This window comes from Manacus vitellinus, unplaced genomic scaffold, assembly GCF_001715985.3.
Source record: "Manacus vitellinus isolate BGI_N305 unplaced genomic scaffold, ASM171598v3 scaffold_36_pilon, whole genome shotgun sequence".
NCBI classification, from domain to species: domain Eukaryota; kingdom Metazoa; phylum Chordata; class Aves; order Passeriformes; family Pipridae; genus Manacus; species Manacus vitellinus.
The window spans coordinates 4,034,739-4,061,346 of record NW_021940508.1 but is presented as its reverse complement, the minus strand read 5'-3'; the positions used below and the strand labels follow the sequence as shown (position 1 = coordinate 4,061,346).

At 37.5% G+C, this 26,608-nt stretch overlaps 1 protein-coding gene across 1 annotated transcript in view; it reads left to right on the top strand.

Moving 5' to 3' along the window:
- Nucleotides 1-1,518: 1,518 nt before the first annotated feature.
- SLC1A3 (solute carrier family 1 member 3) overlaps nt 1,519-26,608 on the top strand; it is a 65,592-nt gene continuing 40,502 nt past the window's right edge. The window contains exons 1-3 of the mRNA XM_018077322.2: nt 1,519-1,685; nt 3,372-3,646; nt 20,785-20,922. Coding sequence (XP_017932811.1) covers nt 3,466-3,646; nt 20,785-20,922 — 319 coding nt within the window. The 5' untranslated portion in view covers nt 1,519-1,685; nt 3,372-3,465. The remainder of the gene's footprint in view (nt 1,686-3,371; nt 3,647-20,784; nt 20,923-26,608) is intronic.

Genomic DNA, 26,608 nt, shown 5'->3' with positions numbered 1-26,608 from the left:
GATCACTAAAGGCCAAAGGTTAGTTAAAAGGTCATTTCCCATCTACAGACAAAATGGTGAAAGTATTTAAAAACTGCACCACAAAAAAAAAAAAAAAAGGAGATAGACACTTAAGCTGCCAGGTGCAAGAAAATACAGCATGTGCTCCTGTCTTTGCAACACAATCTGTCAACATATTTTCTTGATTTTTTAAAAAAAGTTAATTAATAACTTAATTTAGATGTTTACTTTCTTTCTGAAGTTAGATACCAAAGATCAAGATTCCATGATACACAGTTAAATCTCAAACCTACATTAATCACGAGAAAGTTTGGAATAATTGTAAGATTATTCTACTCTACATCATTATTTGAATCATATTCAAATTAGAAAACACTTTAGCAAAACCATTACTGTAGCTGTGTGGAAGTAAATCTGCTCTTAATTTTATTTTGTGCCTAACTGTACTTTGTGTGTCTAGTACAGAAGTGGTTTTCTGTACACTTAAAATGACTTTTCAGGAAGCGAATCTAAAAGTCAACATCATCTATAAACAAACCTTTATAGATTGATATATATAGATTAATTATATATTTAGCATAAATTTATATAAATTTAGATTTACAGTATTTCTCTTATAAGGAAATACACTTAAAATCTCATGAAAGATCCACTGAACTATAATTATGGAACATTTTAACCTGACTTTACCAATGTTTAAAAGGGAAATGTTCCTCTAAAAAGTAAAGTTCTTTCGGAATTCCCCTGGCTCCCCCCAGCAAATATCTTTTCAACACCATGGACTTTGAAATGCTAGAAAAACTGAAGGCCAATTCTTTCTCAAAAGTGGATGTTTTATGCTTTTCCCTTTGTCATTCATTCTCTAGCATTGAAACAGGCTGAATGGGGGCTTGCTATCAGTGAGTTTAAATTGCCAAACAGGAGGCAAGTCTTATCGTGTGTTTTGAGTATCTACAAGAAACATACAAAGAATTATAGTAGATCATGTTTTTCTCTATCCTTGATAATGCTCCAGTTGCTTCTGAAAGATAGGTCTGGTTCACCACCTTGGGAAGAGTAGATCTTGAGTAACTGTCTTTAAGAATTACAAAATACGTGATAACCTCACACTGTGCCTCTTTCTAGAACAAAGTAGCATGCTTAGATATTTTATAATTAAAAAAAAAAAAATTAAAACCCCACAGGAATAGTGTTATATAATTATGTTTAGGCTTTTCAGATATCCAGTCTGGAATGTCTAATAAAGAAGCGCTCCAGCCTCCCCTGCTCTGTGTGTGTGGGATCGTTCAATTCTTCCCGGATCCTGATTTTGCATTTCTAACGAAGCTGAACCGACAAAGCGTGAAAGTGGTCTAAACGGAAAAACAAAGAAAGTGACCCTGCTTTCACTGTGCCAAGACTAATCAATATTCCAGGAGCTCCGCTTCCCCCTCTCTGCTGATGTGTGCTTTGGTGTGGGTTGGGTTGGTGGGGTTTTTTTTTCCTTCCCCCCCCCCCTCCCCAAGCGCTGCGCTCACAGTCTCCTCCCCTTCCTTAAGTTACAGTGATAGTAAGCTGTCGTATTCCCCAACACGTGCAGATTGTTTGTCCTGCTCGCCCGGCGCCGCAGCTCCGTGGTCTCCGCCGGGAAGCCCCCGCTTTATCCGTCACCACCGCGCCCTTGGAGCACGGGCAGGTCCGAGAAGGTGAGCCCACCCTGTCCTCCATCGCGGGTGGGAGGGGAAGTCCGCTCTCTGCCTTTGTATCGTACTTAATGCAGCGGTCCTTCTGGCTGTACCCGTATTCTTTCTTGGTTTCGATGTAAGTTACACGGGACAGGTTAGCTGCGTTAAAACGTCCTGGAAAGAAAAGGGACTGGGAATTATTAATTTTTTTTTTTGTATTGTTCTTATTTACGAAATATTTACAGTAATTGTTCTGAACAAAAAAAGAAAATCCTGCTTGTACACAGTAGTCGTGTCCAAGGTAGAATACTGACTGATTTAAATATGTAGCTCATTCTCAGAATGTTTCCACTCTCTGAGAAGCAAAGCTTCTAGTGTTCTGTTAAAATTCGGGGAGGAATATTGCACTAAAGTGCCAATCTTGAAACATATGGTAGAAGGAACGCTCAAATACCACCAAAATAAACTTGTTACGACATGAAATTTCTTTAAAACATGCGGATTGAAAGCTCTGTGTATTTATATTTTAAATGCTTCCTTAAAAAAAAAATATTTAGGCAATTGATGTATTAAAAGTAAGATGTGGAACTGCTTGTACATGGAGAGAGATGAGAGACTTCAGCAAAAGCACCTAACTCAATGCATTTCTTAATTTCTAATTTCTTCATAAAAACATGCCAGTGTATTAACTAAGACTTCAGAAAATGGAATTCTCTGTGTGGAAAATACTGTTGAGCAGGCTCCATTATTAAACAAATTCATACCCATCAGCCACCAAAACTCGCACAATTTAAAATAGAAAATAATGTCTTAGTGAAAAACTTCTATTATTAAATCATTTTAAGGTTGATTCAGTGTGTGGTTTCTTAAAATCAGACGTCGTGTGAATTTTGGTTGTCCTGTACAGGGCCAGTATTTGGATCCGATAATCCTGATGGGTCCCTTCCAACTCAGTCTGTTCTCTGATTCTGTGATATATGTCCATAATTGCTGTCAGGCCAAGCTAAGCATTACTTTACTCTGCAGTGTGAATCTGAAGCGACAAGTTAAGTGGTATGTTACCTCTGATGTTCTACAGATGCGCTCGGGGTAGTTTATTTATAAAAGAGTTAAAAGATGAAAGTTATTAACATAAAACTGTCAAACTCCTATCTTTTAAATAGTGGTTGAGGGATAAATAAACTGTGCCTGCTGCCTTTTGCCATGTGAAAAAGAGGAACTGAGCCAATTCATTCAATCATTTAAAAATATCTGAAATGCAGAATATTTTAAATGTACCAATTTGAGCAAAATATTTCTTTCTCCAATGGTTAATGTGAAGGTGAGATTTTTTTCAAAAAAAATTTTTTCAAAATTTTTTTTCAAAAAACCCTGATAAACAGGTTAAAAACAAGCCTGAAAGACAGTTTTAAACACTATAACACATTAACTTTCCTTGAATTGTACTGATTTTATATTAGTATATCACTAGAAAATGGCAAGAAAAAGAAGCTAATCCTGGGTTTTGCAGCATAGCAGCGATTCATGTTAATGTCTGAAGACACAGGACACCTATCTGATTGTATCAAAACCTGCAAATCAACAGCTTAGATGTCACAAACAATTCAAATTTTACTGAAACATGAAGAATATTTGCTTCCATGTAAACATATGGCTTATCCTTCCTCTGAAGTCTTACTGCAATGTTTGATATTTCTTGTCTTGCAGGTTTCTCCAGTACCTCCCACTTCAAAGAGTCTTCCACTTTCCTGAAAGGATATTGATAGAAGTTAATTACAAAAGAAAACTTTCTGCAAGATAGATGAGTAAAGGTAACGGAGAAGATCCAAAACCTGGAAGTAGGATGGAACGCATTCAGCAAGGAGTCAGGAAACGTACACTTTTGGCAAAAAAAAAAGTGCAGAGCATAACAAAGGACGATGTTAAAAGTTATTTAATGAGGAATGCCTTTGTGCTCTTCACCGTTGTTGCTGTGATTCTTGGTGAGTAATTTGTTCAGTAGGAATATTCTGTTCTCCAGTGTGTTTGACAATGATGATGTGCCTGGGCGATTTTCATTACAAATTAGTTCCCAAATTCTTCACTGATAAGAATGTTCTGGCTTGGAGAGTTTTAGCTTTGACAGCTGCATGTTGAAGTTTTAAGGAAGAGCCATTTAGTTATTCTAGTTATTCCTATGAAGAATTTTGGTGAAAAAACAAAACCCCAGCTGTTTTATGGATACTTCTCTTAAAGAATTAGATACAAAAGCTGAATTGAACGTTTTCAATTATATCTTTTACCAAAGCCATTTACAGAAAAAAGCTCAAAATATAACTTTTATTTACTTAACCTATCAAAGAATTAACACTTTGCAATGACAAACAAAAATTCTCAATTAATGAAATGAAGAGACATTTCTAAGCAAAGGAATATGGTAGAGTTTCAGTCTTTTCAGTTTTCCCTTGATAAATGTAAACCTAAGTACTAAATGCAAAGGAATTAAACCTCAGTACAAGTTTATTCTCTCTCAGCCACACAATCTTACACAGGTATCTTTCAGGTGTAATTGGGGCAACAATGGCAATGTTACTTATTCAAAGGACCGAAAGATAGCATCTGATTAAATGCCTTTTAAGAGTATATGGAGAGGAATCCAGAACATCAAGCAGCACTTAGATTTGGAATGCACCAAAATGTAAATTTAAAATATTGCTACATCCTTTCAACTAACATTAGAAAGAGAATCTTCTGAGAAAAACATGCAGTTTTTAAAACTACTTTTCCTTTATATGATAACCTGATCACTTTTGAGAATTTTTCTCCAACTACAGATTTTCTAAATGGCACCATATGTTTCATGAAATAACCGTTCTTTACAGAGTGAACAAGAACTTTATGACTTTACTGTACTACATTAACTTTTGTTTCCTCATTAGTTTAAAATATAAAAGTGTGAATCTGCTCCTGATAATGAAAAAGCAAATGTTAGCACCTAAATATAAGGGTATATATCGTATGCCTAGGTAGGTCTTCATAATACTGTTCTATATAGATCTTGCTGTGTTTCTTCGACTCTTTTAGGAATTGAAATTCTAGGGCTGTACCATTATTGTTGTTTGATGGCACATCTGCAGTGTTATTTTAAATTAATTTCAGATTTGATGGTCTTTTTCTGGGAGACATTTATATTAATGTGCCTATTGGTAAAAATAAAGTACTTTGTTTCTGTAACAGTAATGTCAGTCTTTCATACAGCAGTATTTCATCATAAGTGTTTTTAATTCCCGAGAATTTTCTCAATGCAAAAGCCTATTAATGTCAGGGCTTAAAAAATTAGATGTTTTATCTACAATGGTCAGGAAAGGCAGAGCAAATAAAGCATGTTTTGAAACACTGTCCAACCTCAAAGAAGTCAGTCCTTTGATTGTCACCTTTCCATACTGCTTATGACCAACATGCTTTTGTAATTTTTTGACTGTACTCTGCCTTCAGTATGGCTTCCATAAATTTGTCAATGTGTGAAATGAAATGTAGATTGTACAAGTGTTTTTCTTGTTATTACATGTTCCAATTAGCTTTAGAAGACCAGCGACAACCTGCCCACAGCTCCCCTACCACCTACAGCAATGGCAGAGTATCAGTAGGGCTGGAACACAAATTGGAGAACTAAAGAAAACATGCAGCCTAGGATGAGCCAGCTGCTCCAATTCTGTTCATTAACCTATAGACATATCCAGCATAACACAAGGCAAAAAAGCCTTCTCATTACTCTTGATGGAATGCTCAAAATTTTTCTCACATTTGTTATTTGTGGTGTAGTTTTGCAGTACTTGTGTATGATTAGAACAGTAAGTTCACTATAAATAGTTCTTAAAAGGTAAGATTTGGGGCTTTTGAGAGTTTTTTTGCTGTTGTGAAAATATTCAGAAGTAGGGAACAGTTGGATAACGAGTTTGGAAAACACTCGGTGGTTGAACTCCATCTGTCTAGTTTGGCAAGGACTAAGTTGTGATCATCACTCAGTTGTTTGGTGGTCTGTGGAAAATCAGATGGTGGGCTTGATCCCTTTCCTAGCAGACAGTAATCAACATTGCAGAATTAACCTATCAATTAGCACTACTGGCTGTCTCATTAGACGTGCCTGGATGTGAGTCTAGGTGGAAATCAAACTATATTCAGGCCTGTGTTGAATGATTTACAAGAAATTATGCTTAATGCTGTGTAACCTAAACAGACAGATGACAGTTTTTGGGGCTGTCAGTCCAGGAGTTTTCATAGAGACCGAACTCAGAAAATGCAAAACTTTAGTTTAAAGGGAGCAACATTTCTTCAAAGACATTTCTTTCACATCTCTTTTATCAAGTGATTGATATGGAAAAGCCTTTTTTAATAGAGCATTTCCTATTTCTTTGCTGAACAGGATTGATGCTGGTGGAGGTTAAGTTCATAAGATTAGTTTCAGGACTGTAATTTATAATAGGCACTTGAGTTTGTGTCTGTGGAAACTTGCACTTTGGTATGAAGTGGGTAGATACAACATGCAGTTCTTTGTGTTGCATACATATATTTTGCAGACATAGTAGAGTTATTCTGGCATTCACATAATAAGATGAAATACAGCTATTTACACTAATTTCTGCTGTTACTCTGATTCTAAACTGAATTCTAACCTGCTACAGTACCAAGTCAATTAGTCATTTAAAAAACTATTGATGAAGATGCGAGGAGTTATTATTCATTTTGAGAATTGCTTAGCACTAGTCTCTATTTCCCAAAAACCTCATAGAAGGTCCTTCTGACTTCACCTTCTTCATAGGCAGGGTCTGTCTAGCACATCGTCATAATCAGTGTTACTCTTTTTAGTGAAATTTAAGTTCTTTCAAGACCTTTGAGAAACTTTTGAGGAAAGCAGAGTCAATAAATGAGTTATGATGCAATTTTTCAGATTCTTCTGATACACTTAAGAGATATTAAATTAGTTTTCTGCAGTCAATCTTGTCAAGACCCAGTAGATGAGAACAATTATGTGAGGCATGTTTGGGAAGTGGGCCACTGGTAAATTCAGAACATCACGATGACCAGGAGCAATTTAAGGTAGGCTAGGGAACATGGTGGCTCATGGAAAATCTGCAGGAAGTCTTTGAAGTGCTAGCCAAATTACTGGCAAAATCTCAGGCAGTGCCCTCTCTCCCACGCTACTTAGAATCATCATCCTGTCCCCAAAATGCCTTCCTTTCAGATACCCTTCCATTATCAGGCTATGTTGATTCTCTGCTACTTACCTCCCGTTTTCTGAAAAATGCCACAAGAGTCCAGACTTTACTCTGGCAGGACTCCTAAATGCCAAAGAATCTCCTGTGGATTCTGAACTTGTACTGAAGGAAAGACGGAGACACAGAGAGCTGCTGAGCAAAGATCCTCAGAAGTTGTTCACAGAGAAATACTGTTTTAATTGAGGGGCTCAGTGAAGTAGAGGCAGGTTGTGAAGCAAGTATTATAAAAAGCAGTTTCTGCACAGTTATTAAGCCATTATAGCTCCAATTTGTTAGCTAAAACCCTTTACACTGCCAGAGTTTTATGTCGCAGTTGTCTGCTGGAACATTCAGGGGGGATGGAAGTGGTTCCAGTTCTGTTTTCTGACTACCTGTCCACTGAAGGGAAGGCAGGACTGGCTGTGTCATGGAAACCAGGCTTCTGTAATTGCCAGCAATCTCAGAATACATGTGAAATTAGATAGGCCCATACAACATCTGTTCTGCAATAGCATGAACCATATGGAAGAGTCCAAAGCTTTCCAATGGCTGTACAAAAAAACCTAGTTAAAAGTACGGAGAGAAGACAGGAGATATGAAGGCATTGCCATTTGCCCTTGTCCCTGAAAAATGTAAAATGTTAAATAAAGCCTATCTCAGCAACAGTCCTGGTCTGAGCAATAGTTTAAAATGAGACCTAAGAGGTACAAGTCTGTAATACACAGATAGGCAAAATCCTGGATAACAGCCACAGAAAGGACAGTCTCTGGTGTGTTGAAGCAACATCTTTTCTGCTGTTGACAGATCTTCTGTATCCACTGAAGGCTGAAGCTGACATTCTCAGAGAAAGGTATTTGATCCCATTATACATTGACACTGAACACTGAGATAATGCCTAAGGCAGCCTTGGTAAAATTTGCATGAGAAAAAAGCAAAAATCCCTCACTGCAGGAGAAACAGCTGTGGGACTTGAGTTTGGGGTGAGAGAGTATGTTAAAACATGAAGAGAGAAATGTGATACCAAAAAACCCCAATGAGATATATGCAAGAAAATCAAGATAGTTTGGATACAGCTAAGGAGAAATTAATTCTTTTTTGCTGAACTCAGAGACTGACTCTGCCCCAATGTTCTCCTAAGGAACCTGCCCAGCACAACTGATTTTTCACTGAGTGACAAAACCTTCCTAAGTAATATTCCGAAAAAGTTGCTAATCAAAACCTTAATTTATTTTTGAAATATAAAATAGTTATAATTTGGGTGAAAAACCTCATAAACAGCCACTGTGTAATTCAGAGTGACACTTAAAACTTCAAAAGAGATTATTCTTTTCAGAAGGGAGAAAAAACCATAGAAATATTAAGAACCCAGTAATAAAAGTCAGACTGTAAATACGAGCAGTACTCTAGTTTAACAGTTACTTGCAAAATTAAATTATGTTAATATATTATCACAATCCACGTTTCTTACCCTTCACTCTGGTGTTACTGAAATGAAACGGCACTGATTGTTCGACTGCCATACGTGGCAGAGAATAGCAACAATAAACTTGGCTATCTTGAGAATCACAGTTAAGTGTTCTGGAGAGAGCAGCTGTGCATATATGCACAGTAAAAGATGCAAAGTGTGCTGAGTATAGACTTACTTTCCTTTGCTCTAAGTTATCAAATTGCTAAGTGGTGCTCGAAAGTAGTATGTCTGAGTGGTCATAAAACGGTCCAGAGAGGCATCCATTCACTGCACTCTTCTTACAACTTGTGAACAGGCAGTGGAGATTCTCGAAATTCTGTCTAGAATTTATTTATTTTAATACTGCTTCTTACAAATCATATTTGAAGGCTGTCCTGGGTGAAATGCAGGGTAGTAACTGCATAAGACACTTAGGATGTGGTTTCTCGGAGATTTTACAAGAAAATTCTCTGAATGCCAGTAGAGTATGGCCATCCTGTTGTCAGAAAATGTCATATGGCTGAAACAGTGGTCATCTCAAAGACTCAGAAAAACTTTGGTGTTGAGCACCAAAGGGGACTGAGAAGAACATTTCATCATGAAATAAATTAGTATTAGGGCTTATCAATCCTTTCCATTTTTCAGTAGGCATGGACTGTAATCACTATGGTGACTGCAAAGCAGCACAAAGTCATAAGCAAGGTGCCAGTGGTTTGTATGCTGAGTGAATGTTTAACATTGTTAGATTCTCACCTGCACTTTAGCTGTAAAGCTGGCATGACCTGTCATCAGCACTGAAATGCTTTTGGGTTGGCCACAATGAAGGTGTGGTTGAAGACTGCATTTTCAGTTGTTTATGAATTCCTGAAACTTTCATTCATTTGGCTTAAACTTCTCACACGATTTCTTGAAATAACCTGGCATCTGAAAGTTTCCAGGGATTATATGATACCAAATTAAAAAAAAAGGTTTTATAAAATACTTGTCTTTTTAGGTGAATCAAGATAAAGGGCATTTGAAAAACTATACAAGAAATCCAAAATTAAAAAGAGCTAAACAAATGCATTAGATCTTCTAGATGTTAATAAGGTTGCTATAAAAAAGTGAGATATAAGCGCTAGGATTGTCATAATTCGTACTGTAGCATAGACTTCTAGAGCTGTAGCTGAGACATACTGACTTCTTTATATTTTTATTAAAAGAAAATCAGATGTTTTGAAACTACCAACTGTATAAAATAATCCTTTAGTCACATTAGTTGTTGTATATCCTCTGTCCATCCTCCCAATTCTTTTCTTTTACTGTGCATTTCCTTCAGGTTTTGTATTTAATTCCATTTTAGATTACAGTTCAATAATCTTATGGTAAGTAAATTTAAAACAAGCCATGCTGGAGCATGTCCAGAGTCAGATAATGAAGCTGGGGAAGGGTCTGGAGCACAAGTCTGACAAGGCACAGCTGACGGAGCTGGGTGTGTTTAGTCCAGAGAAAAGGAGGCTCGGGGGGACCTTATCACTCCCTACAACCACCTGAGAGGAGGTTGTAGCCGGGTGGGGGTCGGCCTCTTCTCCCAGGTAACAAGCAATAGAACAAGAAAACAGGCCTCAAGTTGCACGAGGGGAGGTTTAGATTGGATATTAGGAAAAATTGCTTCACTGAAAGGGTTGTCAAGTGCTGGAACAGGCTACCCAGGGAACTGGTAGAGTCACCATCCCTGGAGGTATTTAAAAGATGCGTAGATGTGGCACTTGGGGACATGGTTTAGTGGTCGAGTTAGCAGTGTTGAGTTAATGGTTGGACTTGATGATCTTGCAGGTCTTTTCCAACCTTAAGGTTCTATGATTCTTTGGGATTTAGCATATTTTGTAATATATTTGTCCCACAATTCAGTTTAATGTGGAGCTTTGGAGCAATAAGGCAATGCAAGTGATAATTTAAAAAAAATTAATAAGAAGCCAAGAGATTTCTTTCTCCCAAACCAATGTCTGTGATTGTGTTGTTGAAAGAATATGCTATGGTGTCTGCATTCTGTGTTGGAGAACAACTAAGCTCCTCACCAAGAAATTTTAAATTATTCATGGATACAACAAAAATATATGGTATGAAATAGGGAAGAAACTATGGAAAATAGTGAAAGAATAAATGGAATTTATTCCAGAGAAATTTTACTAAGAGCTGGATTATTCCATTAATTTTGTCAACTCATCAGACTTGAAGCTGTAGAGATACTGTTTGTGCTTTCAGTCAACACAGTGAAACCACGGGGTGTGTAACCTTTTAAAATCCATACAAGAGAAATTTATTTTGATGATAGGTTTTATAAGACTGTTTCCAATAAAAGAGTGAAATAATAGGTCTGATGAACTATACAATAGGAAAATAATTAAAACCCATAAAAGAGGCAAAGAAAACCAGAAGGATAACAGGAGAATCAGGATCGTAACAAAATGTTACTGCTACTAATATTATGGTTGTTCTCCTTTCCTTTAACGCCAGTTATATTTATCTTTTGAATTCTCATTCAATTCTCTACATTGAAAAAAATGCATTATCTTGCTTGAAATTTGACATGCATATGCATTTTCTATTAGCATGGATAGATGATCATAAATGAAATTCATCTTGAAAGTTACAAAGTATGTGCTTGTTTTTTACCATTTACTGTAACTTGGCATAACTGAAAATTGATTTTTAAAAAAAAAATGTATGAAAGATTGGGCTCAAATGTTAAGCATTATTTAAAGTGGAACATAATCTGATCCCTCAAGCTGGCTCTAGTAAATGCTTTGGTTTTACCAGGCACAAGGACTAAATGTAGAAAAAGAGTAAAATTGCCTTTGTATTACAGTGGTATTACTCAGGGAATTCCTGGAAGTACTAACCAAAGGTAGTTGGTAAATAAGGCTACTGCATATATTTTGATGTCTTTTACAGTAATTTTGACTTGGGAATACATACATCATATAGACATGGATGTGCAGTTTAGTCCTTCAAAACCTAAAATATAAGGAAAGGAAGCTGCACATGGAATCCAGATCTCTAGGGCTGGAAGACTTAAAAGGTGATTCCACAAGTCCACAGCCTAAGCATGTAACTGCCTAAAACTTGCCAGGAGAAAAATAGACAGACAAACAAACAAACAGGCTTGCGTTTCTACTCCCATACCTTTCTGAGAGAGTCAGGACCATGCCAGATATTTTCACCCAGTGAAGATCCAGAAGCACAAGAGCCATCACCTTGAGAATAGTGTCAGCAGCACTTGATGAGTTGGGTTATTCTTTTCCTTCCAAAAGGCAAGTTACAGGAGGATGCACTTCTACTATTTCTTTAAAAGCTGTTTTGTCAGGCAGGAGGAAATTCAAGACTTCTAAAGACAAATACATATGCCAAGAGAGCAAAAGGCAGCATCATGTTTTAACCTGACGGCTAAAATAACAGGGAGCCCCCAGGCTGTGAAGTGAACCTTTGAGCAAGAACAGGAACGCAGGGCATCCTGAGTCCAGATGATTCTGTGTGTGTCTGTTTTGTTCAATTTTTAGTCCCTCAGAACTGGGAATTAGGCAAGTAGATGTTTAGGTCATGGCAGTTCTGAGAAAAACGCAAGCAGAATGGTGAGAAGTGAGGAGTCTTCCAAACCAAACAGAGAAGTGCCCATTAACTTTATAGATTTCCAGATCTAAGCTTTTTTATCTGGAGGGATTTTAAAGGTCACAGTTTGGACTCAGGTACTTACTGTGTAATTAAGTATTGTTCCAGGTGCAAGTTTCCCTGTGCTGGTTTTGTGACCTTTAAGACGGGGAAATTCTGCCATTCTGAATGACACCTAACAGCAAGAAGAGAGGTACCATTACCTGCATGGAGGCTACATCTAAATTAATTGTCATGAGTTAACTCACAAGAAGTTAGGCATGACACCTCTTTTTAATCGACTGAAATAAAACACTTCTGGAAATTCATGTGTTGAAAGAGGCTGTTGGCTAATAAACTAAATATATGGAAGGTTCTAGTTATGAATAGTTTCTGTGTCATACTAGGATGAAGTGGCTCAAGTAACAAAGTCAAATAGCTAGGGGTTGGGAGCATCCTAGCTGTCCTTTTCAGAAGATGCTAACATGATTCTAGGAATGTCAGCCATGAAATTTCAGCCTGATTTCCTTGTGGAAAGAATTCACTGAACGACAAATCAAACATAAATAAAGAGTTACGGTAATGCTTTCACCTGATATGGCAAAAGCCGTGTGTTCTACAACAGGAATTGCTGCTTCTCAGTCTACCCAGGTTGCTTGCATGTCTCAGCAAAACACTGGATAGAAAAGATTCTTTAAAATCTTTTAACAAAGTCTGCCACGTGTTATGTTCTGTGAACCAAAGAGATCTGGCATAGGCATATCTTGATTCAACAAAATACTTAATCCTCAGTGGCAAACATGTCAGTTACGGATTTGGAATATCAGTACTAAGCTAAATTAACAGGTGGTTTTGTAGGAATTAAAAGCCGGGCTAGCTCCGTAGAGATAAGAATGCATAATTTGAATGTCCTGCTAACGATGGTGTAAAACTGCGTGATCCAACAGCCTAGCCTAGCCTACAATGAACTGTTTGTAGTGTATGTCTAAGCTGGAATTTAAAAAAACAAAGGCAGATCTCAGTGTCTAAATTCAGGCTCTCGGTTACTCTACAGCAGAAGTTCCTCAGAGTAGAGCTCTGTTTTCTGTGCATGTTTGCACAAAGTTCTTGGCCCTGAGGGATCTCAGTCTCATTGACTGCAATTCCTCAGTGATATTATAATGTAGAAAAGACAAAATAATATGGATGGGCAGCTGTAACTGTAGTAGGGAAGAGCAGAATTCAGTGCTGTTAAGGAATATGTCAGTTTTCAGTTGAGTTAAAACAGGAACAAAAGAAATGTAAAGGCAGGAAGGGAATTGTGTAAACTTTCAGAGAGCAGCTTTCTTATCTGTTGGGATCTATATTTTATGGGAGTAAATACATTAGCATTAGTCAAGCATGTGAAGCAGCAAAGTAAAGCCAGACAGGAAAGAAAGAGTTATTACAGTAACTTTGTAAAGCACTGAATAGTACCTTAATTCTAAGTAATACTTCATAAAACATAATCTGACATATATTATGAATGCCTGATCTTTTTTATATGCATAATAAGACATTATTCCTATATTTTCATGGCATTATTTGCTATTTTTTGCATTAAAACCCCATTCTTTCTATAGGTCAGAGACTAACAGGAGTACATAAACTAGGCATAGTTTGTCTTTCAGTGAAGTCTCTTATCTCAGGATGCAATTGGGAATAACGTTCCCATTCCATTAAGAACAGTCTGCTCCAGTGCCAGCAGTGAAAACACTTCTTCATTCCAAATCCTCTACAAATGCCCTGCTATTGCTTGTCTTAAAACAAAAAATTAAAAAAAAAGAGAGTAAGAGGGAAATAAAAGATGAGAAATCAGAAATAAATACAGAAACCATTCAAGGACATCAAGGGAAATAATAGAAAAAAATTTGAAGGCAAACAGAACTAGAAGTTGGATAAAAAGGGAATAATCTTTTGGACATGTTCTCAAAAAAAGAAAATTACTTTCTAATTGGGGAAGAAGGGCGACTGAGCCAAACAGCTAGAGATGAAGGGAAAAAGCGTATGAGTCTAACATTGGAGCAAATAAGTTGCGAGGGACAGATTTCAATGATTTCTTTCAAAACTTTTTAGCAGCACTCAGATGCTGTTATATCCTCAGATTTGGTGTAAGAACTGTCCGGTTTAGACAGTACCTGATAAAACAATGATCTTAATAATTTTCTAGTTATCTGTCCTTCCTCACAGCTTTAGACTCCCCATTCCAATTGTGTGCCCTCCGTCCACAAAAATCCAAGGAGGAACTGCCGTGTCTGCAAATAAAGGCAACATGCAAGTGAAGCTAAAAAGGCGTTTCAGGTGTTCAGGCTCCTCCAGAGATAGGCAGAGGGTTTGAGTGTCTTAATTTTGAGCTCTCAGCTGAGTATGTCTGTATCAGTGTTAATCTAGCTCTAAAGGCCTGTAAAATATGTTTGTTATAAAACACCTCTGGATCTTTGCAGTTTGTCATGGAATAGTGATGTTAGAATTCTGGTGTGGTTTTTTTTTTGGAAGGCAGTTATCTCTCGCAGGACAAAACAAACCTTCAGGGTTAGGTTCCAAGGGGCAGGTGTTCCTGATGGACTGTGACTGCACCCACAGTCTAACTGTGGCTCTGTATCTCCTCAGCAGAACTATGAGCACTGTGGCACTCTTGTGACCCCTAAGCAGAGGTGACAAACTGACTCCTTCAATGCAGTCAATAGCTCTTTGACATAAATGTGACTCTTACTTCACTATACTTTTGCTTTTCTCTGGACACATTTTTTTTTTTTTATGGGTCCCAGATCTTTTCTGTATTGAAGTCATGGCTAGGATATCTAGTTCTTCTACAGTACTTCTCCCATGACTCTCCTTGCAGTATCTCTCAGGCAAAGGAGAATTAGCTGCTTATGTCCAAATTAACCCATGTTCCACTTCAGCATAGACATCTAATGGAACAACATCTTGGAGCACAGTTCCTTAAGCTCTCTGTTGCAGTTGCATCATGCAGTTAAAACCTGATATTTAGGTTCAAAAAAATGGTTTCAAAGGGAACATACTTCCCTACCTTCATAGGGGGAAAGCCAGAAAGCAAGGAAGGAGTGTGTGATACACTAGAGAGTGAGGATTCAATATAAAATTATGGAACAAAAATTATGAAAATCAAAATTAAGCATTGTGTGGTTCTTGTGGCAAGCAAAGAAAAAGATTAGGAAAGACTGGGGTTTTGTCGGCAACTTAAAGTAATTCTTATCACTAGAGAAGTCATTTACCTTTTTGTCTCAAGTAAATACAGTTGTGGATTTATCTGAAATTGGTTGCTAAAAGAAAAGGTGTCAGAATAAAATGGTAAATTAAGCAGAAAAAAATGACCCAAAGAACAAAACCAGTCATTCCAGAGCTCTGCAGGAACATAGGAATGAAATGGCTGTGCAGCTAACAAAAATATACAATGTCCCATTAAACTGGTACAAGCCTGATTCTCTCGATGGCTGTAGCCCAATTTCTGTTATAGAACAAAATGTTACTTGCTTGCTGATTACAAGGTTTTCTGGAACTGGACTATTAACAGCTGTTACTTTAGTGCACTATTCTACCTAGTTTAAGGTATTTTCCAGTTATTTTTTAAGTTTTCTATTTTCTGCTGTAAAAGAAAAAATTATTTTGTACCTTATTTATCAGTATTTTGAGATTCACGGTATAAAAGAAGTGTGTATAACTCTCAGTAGTGTGTTCTGATTGAACTGGCAAGCACTGATAAAGAAAAGGCACCTCTTGCACCATCATTGATATAACACCTAGTAATTTCCTCTTGAAATATGTTTGAGTGATGTTTGATCAATTAAAAAGTAAAACTGCTAGATTTTCCTAGTTTCTTTGTGAAAATACAGCAGAGAGCATGGACATAGTAAAACATATTAGCTCCAGATAATTGTGTGGTATTAATTCCTGTGTGATTCTGAAATAAGATAGAGACCAGAAGCTCGTAAGAATTCATTTTAATAGCTTAGACCTAAAATTATTAATTACTCGAAGCAATGGAAAAAGCAATCGTCTCTCTTTATTAAATTTTTCTATCTAATTCTTCTGAGTGGGCCAAGGAAGAGGATAGACGTAAGCTTCCCTAAAGTTCCTGAATGAGCATTTAGATGTGGTTAAAGTCCCATCTCTCATCTTCTTTTTTTTTAATTTTTAATTGATGTGGTGTTTTAAACTCATGTAGGTGTGCAACTCATTTCATCTATGCAACAGAAAGAATCATGTGAAACAGCTCGCTACTATTGTGAGACCAAGGCATTTTTGTACACAATTAAGAACTTAATTTTCTCCATGGAGGATTTTGAAGTTCATTTTCAAATTCAATTTAGGAAATTATGTAATTCTTTTTTAAACCATCTCCATAACACATGTTCCTAAAAACTTAATATTACAAAAGTATTTTTGTCTTGCTACTTCAAATCCTGTTTTTATTGCTCACTTCATCACATTTTGATGTTAATCCATTTAAGAAATTTTATATAGAAGGCTTCATGTTTCTTAGCCATTACAGGTATATCCATAGTTTTGAAAGTCTGATATGAAGTCTTTATTGTTTCCTTCTTGGTACCTAGCATGTAGAAGTGAAGACCCTAAGCCATTCATTAAAGTCATTCTGTTTTTGGAATAAGGAATTCCAAATCATATCTACTATTTTTGTAATTTTCATCCCTTTACCATCACTTCTAGAATTATTTTCACCTTCTTCTCCTTTCAAGTTTTAAATCTTCTCTTCACTGTATTCATACAGATTGGATTTTACTTTGAACATGTATTCTGGTATAAAAATATAATAAAATTGTTTAGTTTAAGGATTGTTCTGATTGTCATCAGGATTATTTGCAAATAAATTTTTCCATAAACTTGACTGTATCACTGACAAGAATACCTCAAGAATCTTTTTACAACTTTAATCTCATTTGGTTCATCATTATGAAGTGTGTAAATTATTTAGCAGTATGGTTCTATTATACAAACTATAGACATGTATACAATTCAGCTTGTTAGCTTAAACAGGCACTACTCATTTTTGTCCAGAAAAAAACCTAACAAATTCTGTTGAGAAATCTGCTCTTTCCTGCGGTGCAGAAATGGTACACCATTTACCATTTGAGAAGTCAGGCTCTGATAGCGCTGATTAGTTGTTCCTTTGTGTTACGAAGGGTAGACAGAAACCTGCACAACAAGTTGTGGGAGCTTGTTTCACACAAGGCCTTGTTTCATTACAATTTTCAGAATTAACCTGAAATTTGAAACTTTTACCGAGAAAGGCCAGTTCTAATATTTAATCTTCCCTGTCTTGATTATGGACAGTGCTAAGCAGTAAAACTCTTACTGCACACAAAGTATGGGATGGTTGTTGGAATACTGCACACCTTCCAAAGGTTTAGTACCTCCTAGCAGGTCTTGTTTCACAGCTTTATTTTGATGCTTTGTCATTGTGTCTGTCTTTAAATCGTCATTGTGTGCTGCTATCTAAGCCTGTGAATGTTGATTCTAAGAAGTTATCTCAAAGAAGACAAAACTACCTTGCCAAGTTTGAGTTCTCTGTTTCAAGAACACAGTTTTTGTTAACAAAACTTTGTCAGACAGGATGTAATACCCAGTATCTAGGTATTTAAAATCAGAACAGAAAATAATGTCCAATCTTCATTTAATCTAAAATCAAGAGAGACTGGTAGAATCATGCTGTTCTGCTTTCAGTAGCACATGCTACAATGAGGAAATAATTTGCTTGAATTTCTTCTTGAGCTGCTAAGATCACTGTGTGAACACAATTCATTTTCAGAAATATCTGTGAAATAACTGTTACCACATCTACGTTACAAGCAGGGAAACTGAGTCAGAGAAAGGTTCCCATGTCTTATGTATGATTGCATACAAATTAATAGCAGTGCTAAGATTAAGGCTGAAGAATTAGTAACTATTGGGTGTTTATCCATTTCAACAGAATACACTACCAGGGCACATTTTTTTCACATTGCAGAAATTCTTTCTGTAAACTGTAGTGCTGGGCAACCCTGTAGTTACGCACAAAAAAACCCGATAATTTTTGGCTCAACAGGTTTGCATAGAAGGTTCAGAAACTCACTCTCACTACCAATAATATTCATTCAGACGGTCATCTGGTTCTCTCTTAGGTAATTTCTTACTGCTTGGATAGTAGTGGAACAGATAATCAAGCCCTTATAGCATAGCATAAGGACTAGATTTTATAGCAGCCTCAGAAACCCTTACCAACCTCAGCGAGGCTTTGTACTAGTGCAGAGATTAATTCATGTGGAACTAATTGCAGAACTGTGGCCTAAGTAAGAAACTAGTCTAGCTCTATTTGCTTGTTATCCAGTTGTCAAAATGTAGTGCTCATTAAGTGCAGAAACAAAAGGTCCAGATGGATTCTTTATATCTGAGAAATGTGTTTCCCATATGAAAAGAAAATAACGAGTAACGCTGCAGTGGAATTTAAAACCTTATTGAAAAGAAGGGAAACTCTTAGGCAGGTCTTTTAAAAAAGACTAATTCAGAGGCCTTTCCTCTGTGCATTTTATGATGTAATTTTACCTAAAAAAGAACCATTTATGCAAAATGCACTTTGTCTACCTGAGACTGTAGAACATGAATGACACTAAAACAGATGCCTTCTAGTCCTGCTGCTCTCTTCCATAGCATGATCTCCATGCTTGGTGCCAATTGCACTCTAATCACTTTTCTCTCATTTTGTAATTCAGATTTTCTGTTTTATGCAAGATATTTCTGGATTCATCTAGCTTAAACAACCTGCTGAAGTCCCTAAATCATGATCAGATAGATAGAAGTCACTAAATTGAGAGATACAGCTGTTTCCTTACGTCAGCAGGTGTCAATAAGCTAGAGTAGGAGGTATAACAGCATATTTTAACCAGCAAAATTTGGCATGAAGATATTATCTGCTCTCTGGATGTACCAATCAAAAATCTGATTTTAAAGAAGAGCAAAATCACGAAATGATTAAGAATTGGAACTGTCAGTTTCCAGAAGTGTTCAGCGGTACAGAATTTTCAGGTTGCACTCAAGTTCTAACAGGATCTAGAAGGGAGTTTGAATGCTCTGCTGCCTAATGTCACTGAGGAGGCAGTTTTATGGGAAGTTTTCGGAAACTGAAGTCTGGCTATCTGCCAGAAAGGGCAATCCCACTCTTCTTCAAGGCACATTTCTCTCTGTAAAGCTACCAACATTTGTGTAGCTGTACAAAAAAATTGCCTTAGGGAATTGACCTGGCTAAAAATTAACCCAGTAAAAATAAATTCTTTATGCAGCAGGACCAATCTTCTGATCTAGCTTTCTATACAGTCACAGTTAACCCAAACACAAGTACTAGACGGTGGGGTAGAACATGGAGTCATGGAGTCATGAATGGGATGGATAGTTGAGTTTCACCATCTGTATGGTTAATGTGTTCCAGATAAAGCCATCTGTTGTTTCACTGGATGTAGAAGATGTACATCAGATAGGCACCAAGCCATTTAACAATTGCAAACTGCAATTGGTTGTATCAGTTAACCAAATAACTAACTAATATGCAGATAAAGCCAAGTATAGGACAAAATCTACAAAGTTGTAGGTGAGAAGTTTATGTTGCCACACATCAGCCCATCTTTGGCTTCCATTTGTAAATGTATCTCAAGCATCATTTATCTGTTCACAGAAAGATGGATCCAGGCATTCCCTTACTGTCCAGGCTTTCCCATTCCCTGTCCCTCAGGCATTGAGACCCACCACTTAATCCTCTAGTAGGACCTTCCAACCCTGATTAGCTGCTTCTTTGCAAATGCCAGTGTTTCTGAAGGTAGGAGTGTCTAAAACCACTTACCTCCTGCTGATGTTTGACTGTGAAAAGACCAAACCACAAGGGGATTCTCAAATACGTCTGTCCTGGTTATCTCCTCCCATCTGAAGCACATCTGCAGGATCAGGCCCCACAGAGTAAACAGGCATGGACAAGACTTCTGAAGACTGGTAGCTAATGCGTATACTCATTGCATATGTGATTACACTCAAAATCCCAGAATTCGAGGCACTTGGCTGTAGTAGCAGGGATTGTTTCCTTTTCATTAGTGCTCAAGATGTACCTTTGACAGTAATCCAGATTTCAAAAAACAGCAGCACAAATAACCTTCTGAATACCTGTCCTGGTTCTGACCAGAACAGGGGTAATTTTTGCAGTATCCAGGAGGGGGCTTGGCCAGGACCCAGGGGTTATTCTGTATCCACCCACCTCATTTTCTGGGGGCAGGAGGAAGGGTGTCTGCAGGGTCACAGTGTGGCAGCACAGTGGGGTGTTGTCAGGGGTTTCTAGGTGGTGAGCAATCATTTGTGAATCGTTTGACTCTTGTACACTTCCTTATTAAAGTTGTTCGTTTTCTTATTTCGTTGCTGTCTCCAGTAAATTGTTCCTATCTCAACCGGTGATCTTCACCTTTTGTGCCTCCGATTCTCCTCTCCATCCCGCCACAGAGGAGGGGCAGGGAGGGGACAGGGGTGTGAGTGAACGACGTATGGTTTGGAGTGTTTTGCTGGGAACACTAAATTGGGGAATACCACTCCTAAACTATGACAATAACTTCCTGGCTTCGGTAGGACTACTCATATTACTAGCTATGATACTGGAGAAAGAAAATCGGGACTGCAATCTGGGGCGTAATAACAACTGCATGTTACAATCAGATATGTTGAGTAAGCACTCTATAAATATTCATGTTTAGATGTTACTACTCCTTTAAAAGAGTAAGTAATGATATCTTTTCCCTCTCTTCAGGTGTAATCCTTGGATTTTCTCTCCGATCATATAAGATGAGCTATCGGGAAGTGAAGTACTTTTCGTTTCCTGGAGAGCTACTCATGAGAATGCTGCAAATGCTGGTTCTGCCTCTAATTGTTTCCAGTTTAGTCACAGGTAAACTTGTGAAAACAAAACACGCTACACTTTTTCTGTTCTTTTAAATAGTTACATAAAGATGCACACATCAAAACACACACAAAAAATGAACATTCCATGTCCTAGCAGTGTTATAACCTGCAGAAAGAGATATCACTGGTATTGCTGTTTTAGAGACAATGTAATAAGAGGTTTGAATTAATACACAGAGAAACTGAAAGATGCTTTTCTCAATTCCAAGACAGTCTAACTGTATGAGCTACTCTATGTAGGTGTTATGAAACTGACTCTCTACTCCACTCTCATCCTACTTTCTGAACAGATACTTCATCCAGAATGTCCTATTGTTATCAAAGATAATGCATCTCAAAAAACTAGTTCCAAAACCCAAGAAAGTTGAAACTATTGGTAGTAGGCAGTAACACATGCTTGTAACCCTGGGTATGTAAAACATCTGTCTAACTTGTAATCTTTTGGCATCAGATTAGAAAAAAATAGAATCATATCATAGAATCACAGAATATGTTGAATTGGAAGGGACACACAAGGATCATGGAGTCCAACTCTTAACCCTGCAAAGGACCATCCTGGGTTGGAAGGGACCTAAAAGGGCATCTCATTCCAAACCTCCTGCCATGGACAGGGACACCTTCCACTAGACCAAGTTGCTCTGAATCATATCCAACCTGGCCTCAAACACTTCCAGGGATGGGACATCCACAGTTTCTCTGGTCAACTTGTTCCAGTGCCTCACCACCCTCACAGTCAAGAATTTCTTCCTAATACCTAATCTAAACCTACCTTTTTTTAGTTTAAGCCACTCTCCCTTCTCCTATCACTACAAGCCCATATTAAAAGTCACTCTGCAGCTTTCTTGTAGGCCCTTTAGATACTGGAAGGTGCTTTAAGTTCTCCCCAAAGCCTTCTCTTCTCCAAACTGAGTAAACCCAAATCTCTCAGCCTGTCCTCACAGGAGAGGTGTTGCAGTCCTCTGATCATTTTCATGGCCTCCTCTGGACTTGTTCTAATAGGTCTGTGTCCATAGGTGATAGATGGAATAGACTGGATAGTTTGTAAGAAACTTCATTCCATCAGTTCTGTTTCTTGTCTTCTTGTCAGCAACTGTATTAAGCTTTGAAAGGTCCTTTCCAAGTTGTTCCTTTACCTAGTGATATAATATCTAATTTCTTATGATGATGTGTGCCTTGTGCCTTGACATTCCTCTTAAGTTTCATGAAGGACCTCTCAAATTTGTTAATAATGTTCAGGATGTACCTGTGATGTATTTATTGTACCAATTATTCAAAGAAAAGAAAGCGTAGACTTCATGCTATCAACAAATAGTGGTACATCTTGGAGAACTTAATCAAAACCACCCACTGTGCAGTCCTAGGCTCTAAAATACCTAATACACTACCTTGATTGTCAGAGGATCCAGAGACTATAAGTTCTCTATTTCATTGATTTTCAAATATATTAATATTAAGATCTCCTCTTACAAACACAAATGAACACAGACTCGCATCTTCACAGAAACCACAATTTCACAGTTACAAAATCATTTGCCTTCTCATATTTCAAGGAGAAAGTGAAACTTGTTTCTATACACACATATTATATGGATACTGAAAATTAAATGAATACTAAAACTAGGGAGAAATTTATAAATTTTGTAGGGGAAATGGTGGTAGGTTTTATTCCCCACCAGTGTCTTATCCTGTTACATGTCATATCTTCTTCCTATCTTCTTGTCCCTTTCACATGTAGAACTCCCCAGGTTGGCGGGACATTGATAGAAGAACCATTAAAAGCAGAAAATTATTTACCTTTTACCCTTTTCCAGTGTTAGCTGAGACTGGCACTGCTGCTCTATTTTGCAGGATGAGTTATTGCAGGAGAATTTATCTGACCAGTTCTCAGGTCCTCGTAATCTGCATTCATATTGGTTCTCTGAATGAGCTCAAGGTAAAACAGGAAATTAGGCAGATCATCCTATACAAGGATTTGAATCAATTTTCAGTGTTCTAAGCAGAAACACTTGGTTCAAGTGAAGATCAGAAAATCCACCTTAGAGAGTCATGAGTATCACAAGGAGCTGGCTTTTTGATAAAACAAGTTCATTGGCTGTATCGCCAGGTCTCAGTAGAGATTTTGTGAAATATCAGAACAATGAGTTTCTAACTAATCCTATTCTGAAAAGCATTTCATTCTCTGGATTGAAACAATACCCTTCTTTTTGATGGTTGGGGTTTTTTTACCTTTAAAATCTCTGGAGGCCTTTATCCTTTTTGTGCCCTTTTTTCATAACAATCACTTCCTCTATTATAGAAAGGCATTCGGCAAAGAGAAATCTTGTCTATCTGAAAGATTTGTCCTATTATCATACAAGTGCCTTGCAATGTTAAATGGATTATTTTTAGAGCTTCCCTTTGAAGTACAGGCAGTAATTTTCAAGGTGAATAACAACATTTTAAACTTTTTTAGTGGCACAAGGAGCAATCCGAGAAAACTCAACTCACGAGTTACAGATTTAATTCTTTTTAAAAATCATTCAATACAGCGAGACTATGTCCTTTTTTATGGGCATTAAAGATATTTCACAGTTTTTTGCTGAAAACTGTGGAAAAAGCTGTTTTCTACACTGAACAATGCCTCCTTTAGCATACAAGTTTTTTTTTTTTTTAAAGATGCTTTTACATATTTATTGCAGAACTCTCATACACAAGTAAATGTACAGGTATTAGTGGATATCTAAATCATAATTAATGATAACCATTACAAGTGTGCTACTGTGCAATTTTAAGTACACTTGAATTCTTTTTTTATACACTATAGGATAATTCATTGGATAAAAGTCGTATGGTTCTCAAGTCAGTCTTAAGACCACTCGGTATCCATGAAACAGATCTCTTATTTCCTGTATTTTGTTTGGCAGAGCAAAGTGGATGCCTTTTAACTAACCTCAAAAGATTGCTCCAGGGTCTTCACGCTGATAACATACTTGCTTTTTCCAAATGTCAATTATTTGAATAAATAGTTTTCTGTTTGCAGGTATTACAGTGTCTCTTAGATATAGTGTTCTGGGTTTCCACTTGTAATTATGCAAAATGTGTTGAATATAACTGTATGGCAATATCAGAATATAGAGTCTCTGAGACATTAGAAATAGGCTGGGGATGATTATATTCCTTTGCAAATGTTGTGAATGTCAAAGAAATTAGAACAATAAAATCAAAGCAATAGTTAGAGAAGCCATGGGCTTTTATTTATGTTCCATAAATAAAAGATAAATTGAGAAACTCAAGACTTTTGCTGCACAGGTAAACAGTTCTGATGTTTATTCACAGACCTCGGAAAAATAAACTTTCAGTGGTGAAGTCAACCCAGTCATATTTCTCTGTCCCGTGTTTTGGTACTGTCATGAAAGAAACCATGCAGAATCACATACAGAGGTTTTTAGACACATTTGCCTTATGACTTACTATTATTGCACGTGGTTCAAGCAGGTATGCAGTTTTCTCCATGAGATTCTGTCTTCTGACGTACATGTTACCAGGCATGTACAAACATCTGCTTGGGAGAAAATAAAGGTTATTTGCATACCATTCACCATCTTTTCATGTTTATAGGAAAATATGATTATGTGCTTATCTGTATTATTTATCTCTTGTGGTCTAGACATAAATTCAACTGCATACTATGTGTTAGTCTTTATTGTCTACTGTCTTTAAAATGAAAGAACTCCTAAGTCATCATTCCCAGTCAGTTTCTCTTATAAAGTCAAGGGCAAAATTAAAACATGGTATATGAGAAGAAACATAAATAACCAAAGAAATAAATGAAATTCTCATTTGGTTTATATTATAGCCAAATCTGACCTGAATTCTTATAGAAACACAGAGCTGACAACTTTGGTCCATTTCTGTTTCAAATTTGCTGCAGTTATAGGAGTTCAGAATATTTTATACTCTCTCATTTTGTTACAACATAAAGCATCTGACCTGAAAATTGCTTGACACAATTATTTTAAAATATGCATTGTCCCTAAGATATATATCATGGCTAGGCTTTGCGAATGAAGATTTGGGAAGGGCTCTACCCACCTTTGCTGCGAGTGCACTGGTGGCTAAAAAGGCCAATACAAGACAGGCACATCTGGTTGCAAAAGGCACAGCAGAAAGACTCCTTAGGTGATATATTCTGCAAGGCACGATTCTTTCTGCGTTGTCATTTCTTCTGAAGAGTGATCCTGTGTGCGTTCTCGAAGGAAGCAGCAGCGTTATAGATGGTGTGTCTCCAGACCTCCTGATTGGAGGCCAGAGTAGACCAGTTATGATGATCAATATGGCCAAGGCTGAGATGTTGTTTCAGGGAGTCCTTTTATCTTCTCTTCAGGGCTCCTTTCTTGCAGCAGCTGGTGGCAAGTTCACCATAAAGCAGGATCTTAGGGAGGTGGTGGTCCTTCATCCTTGAGACGTGCCCTGCCCATGGCAGCTGTGTTCTCAGCAACATGGCCTCAATACTTGTGACTGCTGCTTGTTCTAGAACAGATGTACTGGTCACATAATCTGACCAGTGGATGTTTAGGATTGTGCGGAGGCAGCGTTGATGGAAGCGTTTTAGGAGATGCCGGTGGTGGCAGTAGATGACCCATGATTTGGAACCATATAAGAGAGTAGACAGCACAATGGCTCTGTAAACACTGATCTTTGTACTTTTCTTCAGGTGTTTATTTCGCCAAACTCTTTTATGGAGTTTTCCAAAAGCTCTATATGCCTTTGCTAACCTGTTTATCTCTCCGTCAATCTTACCGTCCGAGGAGATGAGGCTACCTAGGTAATTAAACTGCTGGACTGATTTGAGCTCTGATTTGTCAGTGGTGATATGGGGATGAAGGAAGACTTCCTGAGGTGCAGGTTGATAGAAAAACTTCTGTCTTCTTTAAGCTGATTTCCAGCCCAGAAAGCTCAGCAGCCTCAGCAAAGCAGGATGTTAAACGCTGCAGAGCTGCTTCTGTGTGGGCGATGAGGGCGCCATCATCAGCATAAAGCAGCTCCTGGACAAGATGGTTTAAGGTCTTGGTGTGGGCCTTCAGTCGCCTTAGGTTGAAGAGGCTTCCATCAGTGTGATATCAAATGTAGATACTGTCCTGATCATTGAGATCTACCATGACCCTTTGGAGCATCATGCTGAAAAAGATTGTGAATAGGGTTGGTGCAAGAACACAGCCTCGTTTTACACCATTAGTTATTAGAAAGGGCTCTGCAAGTGCATTGCCATATCTGACTTGGCCGTGCTGATCCTCATGGAGTGAGATGATCATTTTGAGGAAGTTGGGGGGACAACCTAAACGTTCCAAAATCTGCCATAGACCTTTTCTGCTCACGGTATCGAAAGCCTTGGTGAGATCAACAAAGAGACCTTTAGAGACCTTTGTTCTGTTCCCTACACTTCTCTTGCAGTTGTCTGAGAACAAATACCATGTCTGTGGTTCTCCTGTTGGCTCTGAAACAGGTTTAATACAACTAGGATATGTATAAAATAAATATATATATGTATGATAACAATTCATCATGAAATAGACAAGGATTGGAAAAATTGCACGAGCATTAAGAGCTTTATACCTTAATGTTTTTTTGAGCTGATACAGCAAGATCATAATGCATGTTTCAGTTATTCACTGAATATAAGGATGTAAGAATGA